Genomic DNA, 12,528 nt, shown 5'->3' with positions numbered 1-12,528 from the left:
GGTGTTCAAACTCTATATTTGTAAAGTTTTAGATACTTTACTCTTTGAACTCAAACCAAATTCATGACAAGAATATTAAATATGGCCCGAAAAAAAACTTCACCAGAATATCCCACAATCACACACAATTCATAATATTGACATGAAACAACATTAAGATGACAGCTGGATAAAACAAAGAGCTCATCACCTTAATGCTACCTGTGGCGATAAATGCAAAGGTGACTTGCATTTTCCAATGTTGCTGACTTCTGTCAGACTTGCATGACTCCCAATATGCAGGCACTACTTTAACATTCTAGCAGATTCAAACAACACTTAACAGTCACAAATTGAACTTTGTAGAATTTAAAGTTTTCACTTGTGTTCTCGCAAGATGCATTACTCATCTTATTTAGTCATTTAGCAAGTAGCAATGTGTGACTTAATGTGTCGCTCCTGCTGTGCCACTGTTTATGCAAGTGATTGGTGCAATCTGCATGTTTTGCATGCCCGCGGCTATATGATGCACGATGTAGTTACTCAGTTTTAAGATGTATGGTTTGGGTCTTGGTTCAGGTCCCTTCAGTGCAGCATACAGGGGCACAACATCAATTAAATGTTTTTTTTTTAACAGGATGTGCAGTTGAGGCTTGTATATGTATGATTCCAACATGACATTGCAAAACGATGGATTGGTGAAACTGCCAGTCTATTACACAGCGCAGACACACTCACACAAACGACCTACAATCAGGAGTCGCCTATTAAACTTAGAAGTGTGGTTTCCAAGTTGAATTAACCTAAAAGTCATCTCTGTAAGTGACAAAGTGCCCAAATTGGCTAACATGAGATTTTATTTTATTTTTTTGTCAACGCCGTAGACATTCTTCATAGAGACTGTAGGCAAACAAAAGATACAGAGCGTGTGGTATTTACACTCTGTGTGAGCTCCATATGGACACCGTTAAGAGTCACACCATACATGCACCCATGTTTGCAGAGAAGTCGGGAGTCTGGCTGTGCATGAAGGCTCACATACGCTATAAATGCTCAATAATGCCAAGACATCGCCCCAGCAAACGGTACTCAACATACGACTACATGACCGGGCCCAACGAACACATGTACTGTTGCACTCAACATATGCTTATTGCAAAACATGGTTTTTCTGGTAGATGATGCAGGGCAATGGGAAGTTACTTGTTTTGTTTGCAAAGCACTTTGAGGGCTGTTAAAACGGTGGAAAAGTGCTTTATAATTGAAATCTATTCACCATTTACCATTTGTTTGATGTAGATAAGAGAGAAACAAATTGATCTGACTGAAGTTGATGACGGCTTGTCATCAGGCACTTGGTGTCCTACATGTTGATGCTATTTCACCTGTGCTACAGCCAAATACAACTTCAGCTTGTTATGGGGTTGTTTTGTGAAACACATTCTCATTTGGATTAAACTCAGGTGACTGAGTTTGCCAGTCAACAACAGTAAGCTGTCGGCACAAAAAGCTCTCCGTTTCTTTGTGATGTTACTGTGGTGACACGGGTTTGTTTTTGTATTTGTGCCACTGACTGCAGCTACAGGGGATATATTAGTTTGGCCTCAGATCACTCGACTTTGTCCTGCTCTGGATTTTTGGATGGAGCGTGGGTAAGCTATGAAAAGAATTTAATGTGCACAAAAAATTATGTACTGTAAGCTGTCACATGCCATCTGGTGCCACTAAACGGTGTTGCCCTGCACGTAATCAATATTGCTGGTACAAACCACATATCATCCAGAATTGCCTTCGCCTACACTCTTTAATAGGGTGAAGTTTGCCCTCAATAACTGTAGAAACAGTTTAGCTCCTTAGGAAATTCAGGCTTTTGACTAACAGATGTCTTTTTTCCTGTAGTAAGACATTTTACTGAAAGGGGTGCCATGCTTGACCTCATGTTTCTTGAAAAAGTTCTTTCAAATACTGTCAGGTAAAAGGCCGCTCAAACAGTCACCCCTGTCTGAAGTGCTCTTAAAGGGTTACTACACCATCTAATCCCGCCACAATCCTTTCAGCACACTTGAAAAATGCAGCAGGAGTAAAAGAGCAACATCTGCAGCATGAATAATAGACCGGAGAGTCTTGTCCATTTTGTCATGATTTAGAATGTGCTGGAGAATAGGGCAGAACCAGACCAAAGCATTCAAGCAGACACCCTGAGGCAAATTTCCAGAAGAAAATATAAGTTCTATGATCCCAACATAAGAAAAAAAAGAAAATAGCAAAATGTTATCATTTACTCGCAGATTTGTTTTAGATAAGCCATACCTGTTTAATTCAGACTCACAAGCCTTGGTTGTAGATCGACTGTCGAGACTTGGCAGGGAGCCTTTGCCTCTGCAAGAAGATCTCTAATCTAGTCTGACTGACATACAGGAGTTGATCAACTTTCATCTACATTATCTGAGGGTTTTAGTCCAACTAATGCAGTAACATTTTTTTTCCAGTATTTATGTAAAGGTGGTGCTCCACTATAGTTGGTTATTCTCTTGCAACTCAATGACAAACTTAAAATATCTTCTTTTTAAATGATAATATTGGGCTTTGCTAGTTTCATCCATCGATTGTACTGTTGTAGACTCCAGCTCTCCCACTGTCCATGATGTCTGCTCCACACACAGTCACTGCATGTGCCATTTGTTCCTTGACCCATCTTAGGTAGTTCATATCAGAATCGGAGTAAAACGGCAAACGGATGATTGACAGAGCGGAATTTATTGCTGATAAACAGTCTTGCCTGAACCTATTAAGTTAACGCAAGCATCTCCTATCGCTCAAATTTCTAGAAGTTTAAATTGTTTTCAAGTCATAAAAGTGGGTGTGCATGCTGGGAATGCAACCAGTGCGTTTTTAGACCAGAGCAAATGTACAGAAGTGGGCTTGCTGAGCAGACTTTACTTCTGCTGTTACATTTTGAAAATAGTTTATTCAGATACGATTACAGTACAGCACAGATAATGTTACACATGGTTGACGTGATCGCAATTGTCACTCAGTGTGACTTCTGCTCGTCCAGTAACAAAGGTTGTTGGCTAAAGTCAACCCTGTCATTTCTAAATCGACGCCTCACCTTTGAACCAAAGAAATATCAAAGAGTTTGAACTACCTGGACAAGTTTGTACATGATCTTGTTTGGATCCTGATTCCAAAAGGTTTCAGCCTATGACTAAGAACATTTCCCACGAAAACCGATAAGCCAGTCAAGTGTGAGCAATTTCCTTCCTCTGGGCTGTAATGCAGGCGGTAGTCATAGCTGATATTTAAAAATATCTTTACCGTCCTGTGTGGGCCAGACCTTAATGCTGTCTCATCACCATTTATACACGTACATCTATGATTACATTAGTGAAGTACAAAGTGGTCCACGGTGCCAAGTTCTTCTTTGATCTATCCTTTTTAATAGAGTTCCAATAGTGCACCACATGAATGCATTTAACATTTGAAAATTTGTCTTCTAGAGCATAGTCCAGATATCCTTTGAGAGTGACTGAGTGAAGTCTACCCCCCACTGTCTCAGTCCCGTGGGCAACACTTAATTTTCAGATTGTATTGAATTATTTCTTTTGATTTGATAGGCCTGACCAAAATTCCATAAAGATTAATGCTTTACAGTTGAAAACTGGCCCTTTTTTTTTTTTTTTTGTGTATAGGCCATCTTAATGAGTCAGCATCTTCGAGTAAGATTAATAAAAAATTTACTTGAATTAAGCTATTTTTTGTTGTTGTAGCAAACTGTGGTACTTTAGGCAGAACTCTTAAACTCTGCATCAAGTGAGCATTTCTTTTTAAAGCCGTCTCGCCTTGAGTATATTAAACCAGGCCGTTTATGCCCGTTGTGCCTATTTTTAGAACAGTAGTAGGATAATGGTTGGTGGAAGAGAAACTTTGTATGCGATATCACAGCTAACTTGACTCACTCCATTTTTTGTCTCTGCCTCTAGTGTTAAAATCCTATTTGGCGCATTTTAACTCTCCGGAATGAGCTGATTACTGGCCAATCAGAATATGGAAATTTATGTTAAGCTGTTAGAAAGTATAAAGGCGTCTCCTCCTAATGACAGATGATATGCTAAGTGATTAATCAGCATCAATCATGTGAGAACAATGCAGTCTCGTACATCTGTTGCTTCAGTGATCATTTTCCAGGTATTCATCCAGAAATCCTGTCTATTAAAAATAACATTCAGTCCTTTTTCCAAATACATCCTCTCTGATGCCCACTTTGAAGTGCAAGGCAAAATTAGCAAATGAGTCAACCCCCCCTTCTCATTCTCTCGCTCTCTCGCCGCTTCCTCCTCCATGTCTCTCTCTCGTGTGCCTGTTGCTATGGTGATATGACACGCAAGCAGAGGAGGTCAGATGAGACAGTATGGAGGGTGCTGGAGGTGGCTGTGATAGAGAGCGGGCTGCCTAATAAACCGCAACTCAAACAGCTGAATTGTTGAATATTTTGAAGCGGCAGCGCATCTGTAGGAGAGCCTAGTTCAATTGTCAAAGGTGAAGTTGGCTTGCTTTCTTCAGCTGTCTCAAATGTCATGGTGATACCTTCACCGTCCGCTGAGCCTCGCCAGCATGACAACGAGTGGTCTCTCTTAGCGAACTTGCCCCTCTGAAATAACATACTTACGAGGTCTCTCTCATCTTGTAGATATGAAGGGAGGACTGTGGGCTCCGATAGCATCTCTGATTCAGAGGAATGGTGACTTGAGCTATTAGGTAAAACTGTTTTACATAAAGGTTTTGGCAATATTGGCCAACCTCTGTGTTAATTTTAGCGGAGATAAACAGCATAGACTGAGAATTACAAGAGTGTAAGCTATGGCGACCAAACAGTGTACATTTCACCAATAAAGAACAACCTTTAATATCTGCGCTGCATCTGTTACTGAGTTTTGTTTTTGACATAAAATCTTGTCGGTGATTGTATGGTCATATTAAAAAAGTCCTGGAACCACTATAATGCCTCGTATATAAGCAGTGTTCTATTTTTTATTTCGTAAATAGATATCATGCACAGTTACTATAGTAAAGGAGTAGATTATAAATATAGCAACTTCATCTTCAAGTTCTTGATTAGGATGAATGATGGTCCAAAATCCCACTTGGGAATTATTCACAGTAAAGATTTACAGAGATTCCAACGCTTTGAATGGTCATCCAGCCTCATTTTCTTCACTGATTTAATGACATTAGTGTTGAACATACCTTGTGTATCACCCGTTTGTGCAATGTTTCCTGTTCGATGTAGAAGACAATTCCTTAATAATGAATAATTCCTTCTCTGCATTCAGTTGTACAGTTCGGCTTTGAAAAGAACAGTTCTTCATGTGGCAATGTGTGATTGCCACACGAAGATCGCCACAGGCATTATGAGGGAGAACAGAGTTTCAGAGCAGCTCGTTTTTAATGTATTTTTTAAAGGCTGCCTGAGGGCGTGTATTGGTGCTATCTATTAGCTTTAAAAATCAACAAACTGGGTAATTTTCCTAAACATTTGATCCCAACTTCTTATTGATACATAATTCCATATTCAGGGCCCGTCATTTGTCTGAAATTGATCTCACCCACTGCAAGGCAGTGATGATGCTGCTGCTGCTGCCTATTTTTGACTCATTCCAGCTTCATTCAGAGTCTTTTAAAAAGAACTCTCCTATTGCCTCTTCTGCTTTATCATTTTGACTGAATTGAGTTAATCACATGGTTGTGTCATGATTAGCAGTCGCAAGACTGTTGGTTCGATTGCTTGTCGTGCTTTTCTGTGTGGGGTGTGTATCAATGAAACTATCTGTGAATGTAAGAGACATTATAAGAAGTTGGTATGTCAGTGCTTATAAAGAAACTTTACCTTGGTCCCGCTCTCAAGTAACTACAGCAGTTTTTTTTTTTGTTTTTTTTTGAACCACCGTTTACTGCAGAAATCCTAGAAAAGGCAGTCTCCTTACAACTTCTGGAAAGTGTCTAAAATAACAGTATTTTTGAAAAATGTCTTGCCAAGCTTTTGAAGAAAGCCCCAGAAATACAAATGGCCTTCTGCACAAGGCAGATGCTGGAAACTGCTCCATTCTCATTTGACGTGGCTTGAGTGCAGCATTTGACACCGCAGATCATTGTGTCGTGATGAATGGATACATCCATGACACGAGAGCCATTTGAAGCACGTTTATGCCTCCCTCATTGGGTGATCTTGTCTTGTCTCAAGTTTAATTGACACGTGGGGTGGTCAAAGGTAAAATTTCAGAGCCAAGATGGGTTTGATTTTTCAAGCCTCCCGGTGGTCATGGCAGGCTCAATGTGCTGCTTTTTATCACAGTGCAGATGATGGTGAAATATTCTCGCCGTAGAGCCTCATAATGCCTCTGACCTTCCTTGTCCGGCTCAATGTTTGGCACACATGAAAGACTGGATATCTACAAATCATGCTTATCCAATTCTATGTGTATCATAAAACAAATCCGTGATTGAAGATGCAGACACCGCTTTTGTTTCGTATTTATCAAATCGCTTGAACGGGTAGTGACTTTAAAAAGTCACATTATGGGCTTCAGCAAGTCTATAGAAATCCTGCAGCTGGCTTTTTTTGCTTGAACATAGAAAGGAGATCACAGAACACCACTTTCATATTACGCCGGTTGATATTGGGTATTTCTAATTCTTTTCATAGTGAGAGGTAAAACTACATTTCACAGTTTCTCTCATATCTACCTGTGCACAGCCTGAGGTCTTCGGACAAGATCCTGCTGGCTGTGCCTGAATTTAAGATGGAGGGGACTGTGCTTTAACTCTTTCATGCTGGACTGATATTCCCCAAGAACTCAGACTTCACAAATCACCATTGCTTTAATCAATTTTTGAAGTAATTTTTCTGAGCAAGTCCTTCGATTTTGCCATATATGTTGTTCGAGTTAATTTTCAACCGTTTCAATTTTGTCTTTGTACAGCACACTAGTTTTTATCATACAAATATTGGGGCTGATGGTTCTTTGCTTTGGCTTTTTGAGCTGACCCGTCAGTCTGTCGAATCATCCATCCCCTTCTCTGCCAGATTTTCCTCTTTGGGCTTGGAGGAGGAGAGATTAGTGTAGCACGGTGACTCTTTGCATATTTTTGCTCCCTGTGTAATTTCCCCTCTTACCCTTTCCTTACAGAAACAAATCATCGTGGACCCCCTGGCATTCAGCGAGGAGCGCTTCCGTCCGTCCCTGGAGGAACGCCTGGAGAGCATTATCAGCGGTGCTGCCCTCATGGCCGACTCTTCATGCACACGTGATGACCGCAGGGAGCGGATCGTGGCCGAGTGCAACTCTGTGCGCCAAGCTCTTCAGGACCTTCTGTCTGAGTATATGGGCAATGTAGGTGTCTAATTTTCTTATTTCTTCTTTCCTGTGACACCTTCTTTAACTTTTCTCGAAGGTCAAAAAAGACACCACAGAATTAATTGGCTTACTTTTTTCTGTTAACTTGCTGCACATACTCTTTCAACTAAATCAGTTGCCTGCACAAGTCAGTGGAGAAAATGGTACGCGAGTTTGTCTTTGACGCCTACAATGTTGAAAAAGTTAAGTTCCTACACAATATTTACTTATGTGGTAAATTCTACTCAGTCCTAATCAGTAGTTACTTGAACTTGCCTCCAGGTAATGTGTGTGGGGAGAGGTAGTTTGCTGTTAGAAACAAAATGACTCCTAGATAGAGGAGATTGGGTATAAAGAAGAAAGCAGAAGATCTAGGTGGGAAGCTCAATCCAGGGCCCAAAATTTCCCTGGGGAGCCTTTAAGGGAAACTGAAGCCTTGGCACGCTGCTTAATTTCCTCTGTGACTTGTGCTGAAGTGGGAGCGCAGTGGTTTTGATGTGGACTGGCACATTGTTTGATCTGGTTGGACTTTAAGCTGCTGTGTTTTGGAGCTTCCTAAGCTGGATGTTGGCTGCTGCTGCTGTTGTGCTTTTATATGGTCAGTGAATCTCTGAAATGACATGGTCGGTTGGATACAGCTGGATGTCTCAATTTACACTTGTCATTTCAAGTCTTTGCATCGTGGTGAATTTCAGACGAGGTCTGAAACTCTAAAATTTTACCAAGCAATTTCTATTGGCCGGCCTACAAATTTGATGAGTCTGGATTCGTTTTGAAAGGCTTCATACGCATGACTCTATTCTACTCTTTTAGCTTTTTTAATATTAACTTATATAAGAACACAAATAAGATCTTCTCATAATTTATGAACCGCAGGCAATATGAGCGTTATCTCTCCTCCCAAATTCACACGGCTCCGTCACCCACACAGCTTAGTGTTCTCTCAGTCACACAGATCATTATGTAGTTAATCTGATCAGGGATCAGATAAATGCTACAACAGCTTAGTATGTCTCATATTTACACAAATGTGTGGAAATCACTGGGACTTTTTCCACTCGGTTTTAATGAGAGAGCACAGATACAAAAAAAAAAAAGAAAAGGTATCAGTTTTGTTGAAGCTATTATTAGGACGGAGGAGGCGGACAACAGGATCTATGCGATGATAGTTATTACAATAGAGGATCACTTCTCGAGAGGGCTTTTTTACTCGCATGCTATAGGAAAATAAAAGCTGATGTGTCTTGGTGACTGATGTCTTCACTCTAACACCAGGAATGAATCATCAGCTGTGTTCTGAGGTGTTTTTTTTTTTTATATATATATATTTCTTTACACTTTACTTTTTGGGAGTCTCATGGCTATCGACCTCCATTCAAAAAACTTACATGATAACTGAATGTGATCAGTTTATTTATTGAAGAGAGAGAAAAAAGAGCTCTTGTCTCAATAAAATCACTTCAAAGGTTACAACAACAATTGCTGCGTTATTTAAACACAGTGCTTTGTTGTGAGCACAAAATATGGCTGCAGGGCGAGTTGTCACACATTTCATCTTTTCCCACTATTCTGCCAATGCCATAAAAAATTTGGTGTCCCATGCTGACGGTAGATATCATAAATTTGGCCTGGAAAAAACAAAACCCGGTATTATCTGGTGGTTTTAGGACATAGATGAATGGCTTCAGCTGGTGATGAATTGTGTGACTGGAACATTTTTTCAATTCGATACCGATTCCAAATCCACTGAGATTTTACCTAGATATTTTTGTCACATGTGAGGCGGTTTGGAAGTAAAATCTCATTTTGAAGAAGCGGTGTTTATAGTGTAATGAAAGGATCAGTGACGTTTTGAAGGCGTTGTATCTCTTCTGCATGAAACTTCAGTTTAAACTACAGAAAAGCTTGAATGAGAATCCTGGCCTGTGGATAAAGACGCAAACATCTGAAGTTACAGAAGAAAGAGATTAAACAGTGTTTTGTTCGTTTCAAATTAACTTCTGGGTTGCTCATATATTGTAAGTAAAACTCAGAATCTGAGTGCATCTGTCTTGAAATTACAAACAGGACTTTGTTATATTAACATGTGCTCCATTGAAATGACCTTTTTGTGCGATCTGCAGCAGCCACAAAGCTCTTTCTCTTTTCTGTCTTTATGTTCAGATTTTTCTCTGCCTTGTATTCCCCCTGAGCCTCTTCCAAATCCTTGTTTTTTCATTCTTTGATGAGCCTCTCCTAAACCAGCTTCCCTAAATATCCTTGGTGTACCTGCACAGTTTCAGTGAGTCGGCTACCCAGAGAAATACCTTTGCTGCTGTACTGCCTTATTTATTACCATCTAACTTGAAGTTTATCTGTTTTTATGGCTTTGAGAGCAAAAATCATGAAGTGCTCAGCTTGTGCTTTTCATTTATGATGAGTATGGTAGTCCTGTTGCTATATCGAATGAAGAATCAGGCAGTGTAAGTTGTCGACTCAAAGTTTTGTTAGTGCGCAAATAGACTGCCAAGTTTTATTTAATTTTCTCCAACCACCAAATATTACCATGTTTTTTTTTTTTTTTTTTAAGTTGAGAAGTTTCACATCCACCACACAGCAGTTGGATGAGGACATTTACCATCAGACAATACTGGGCAATAGCCTAAGCCTGCCTGCTTAGTGATTGGGAAAATGGCCATTCTGTCTGTACACAAAAGTAGTCTGTCTTCTTGGCCCTTGGCCTAATGCTCTGTGCAATGTCTGTGAAATCTGTTAAGAAGGTTTTGAGGGATTCTACAAACAGACAAACAAAAGCACAGGACCAAAAGCACAACCTCTTGGCCAGAGATAACGGTGTTTCAACTCTGTACTAAAATATTTGACAAAACTAAATTGACATGCACTGCTTCTTAACTGCAGTGCTGCAGTGGATTATGGTAATACTGCAGGACTCGCTGACTCGGGGCAAATATTTGATGTCAAAAATGGCATAATAGATAAAGCCAGAGTTTTTGTTGGGTTTTCTATATGGAAGACACTAGACTGGAGAGTCTAGTAATCTCTTATGTTAGACTTTGTTTTGAACTGCTGTTACATCATCAGCTGAGATGGGTAATCTTTGTTAATCTGTTAACAGCAACAGTCAGTGACGGCTGACAATGGGGTTGACAACTGATCGCTTACAAAGCCCTTGTTGTGTGGTAAAACCTGTTTTCTCAGGGCTTTGCTAAACATAACAGTCATGTCTGTCAAATAAATGTACATGTTGTCCTGTCTCTATACCTTCACATTCATGCCTGGACACTAGACATGCTCCCCTCACTTTGTCCTTCCTGTCAGGTTATTTCAGGATGCAGACCATTCATGCAGCATCTCTGATTCGCTTTAAAACCACTTTTCTACTTGACTGGACTTCTGTGTCACTCAAAAAGCTCGGTCTGATTTGAGAACTTACAGGGCAACACATCTCATCCTCGCTGTGATGATGAGTGGACATGACAGGGATGGGACTACTCATTTGGCTAGACGAAGAAAACAGATGACTTGCATAATACATCATTGTCGATACTGTGCCTGGAATGGCCGTGTGTTGCCCATGAGAGCTGTGGCATGTAGTTAGTGAGGTGACGAAGGATGTGCCTTATACCAGTTGTAGACAGTGACAGGTAACCTGGCTGTGTCCGTTATCAATTGTGGCGGACTGTACAAACCCCCCAGTGGCCTGATGAGGATGTTTGGGTTGTCATTGTGCGGCAGAGCTGCAAAACTGCAGTGAAATGCGTGTTTGATGCAGGGAATTCAAAGCCCTCTTTGAGCAGATTATACACCAAAGGCCTATACTTAACAGATTTTAGAAATGAGTAATATGCTTCATGCAGCTTGGTGACCCTGGTTTTGGCTGTATATAATTCTCTCTCTAGATAGGGCAGTGCAAGTCATTAGCAGTATGTTGCCATTGCAGCATATGGGTTTACACTCATAGCTGAAGATGTTGGAAAGCGTCCTAACTCCTCCTCCTCTTCTACCCCTCATGTCTCTTCATTCCCTCCAGCTACATCTTGTGTTTACCCCCTTTCCATTTTCCTTCCTCTCCTTCTGACTGACAAAATTCTCATGTTTGAGGCCGTGATTTTCAAGGATTGCAATTTAGACTTTTCCCAAAGCCATTCGCTCACTAGTTCCTAACCCAGCATAATCTGTTTCTCAACAAGTTTGCACTAATTAAGTCTCCTGTTGCCACAAGCCTTCAGACAACTGAGATATGTAATCCAGTACTAAAGATACTGTATCTTTGCGTGTGTGTAGAATCCACAATGTTGGTCAGTCATTAAGATGGACTGTTTTGGACTAGAGAGGTCCAAATAGTTTGTGAAGTAAATGACAGAAACACAAAAACAAAACAAAAAACTGGAAGGGAACCAGATGTCCCAATTTTGTTTTGGTAATCCAACATGTGGGTAATTGATGACTGAAAGATTGGCTGTTGTTTGTGCCTTTTTGTTTCATATTTGACAAGTGACAAACTGGATGAACCACACAAGTATTGCATGCAATTAAAAATGGAAAGCTGCGAGAGAGACAAACCATTTGCTCCTTGTTTGTTTTGCCATAGCTGCTGGTGATTAAAACAAACAGAAAAAAAATTAGAAATGATCCATTTCCTTTAATTGTATATAGGTTTATTTAGTTAGACTACAAGTTTTGCTGCTGTTAAACATGATCCATCTGTGGGCGCCAACTTAAAAACTTCTCAATTATCCTTTTAAACGGTACAAAATAGAACTGAATAGCCGAATGTAGGTAGACCTGGACATTGCGGATCGTTGAAATCAAATGAAAATTATTAGACGATGCTTGTAATACAACTGCATTGTATTTACTTTAAAACTGGCACTTTCATTTGTTTCAGTGTACACAGTTCCTGCTGTTTTTTACTGTTGGCTAACAGGATGAATAAAAGTTACAAATGTGGCTTTATTGTTTAAAAACAAATGATGCAAAATGTCAACTTTTCTTTTTTTTTTAACTAGAACTTTCCACATTGGCAATTTTAACAGTAAGAGGTAAGATGTTGTGGTTGGTGTGTCGATCACTTATTTCAGGGGTACAATTTAAAGTTGCCACCGTCAGACTAAGCGAGTAGAGAAATACAAAAATTTGAACAGAAAAGTGTTTT

General features: G+C 40.0%; 1 protein-coding gene across 1 annotated transcript in view; it reads left to right on the top strand.

Annotated features, from left to right (window-relative positions):
- The window catches only part of ctnna1 (catenin (cadherin-associated protein), alpha 1), a 79,400-nt gene that overhangs the window by 15,564 nt on the left and 51,308 nt on the right, over nucleotides 1-12,528 (top strand). Inside the window, exon 7 of the mRNA XM_080465809.1 lies at nucleotides 7,167-7,370. Within this exon, the coding sequence (XP_080321935.1) occupies nucleotides 7,167-7,370 (204 nt within the window). The remainder of the gene's footprint in view (nucleotides 1-7,166; nucleotides 7,371-12,528) is intronic.

This window comes from Lipophrys pholis (genome assembly GCF_963383615.2).
Source record: "Lipophrys pholis genome assembly, chromosome: 6".
Taxonomy (NCBI): Eukaryota; Metazoa; Chordata; class Actinopteri; order Blenniiformes; family Blenniidae; genus Lipophrys; species Lipophrys pholis.
The sequence above is the reverse complement of the archived record's forward strand: the minus strand, read 5'-3'. Positions and strand labels throughout refer to the sequence as shown.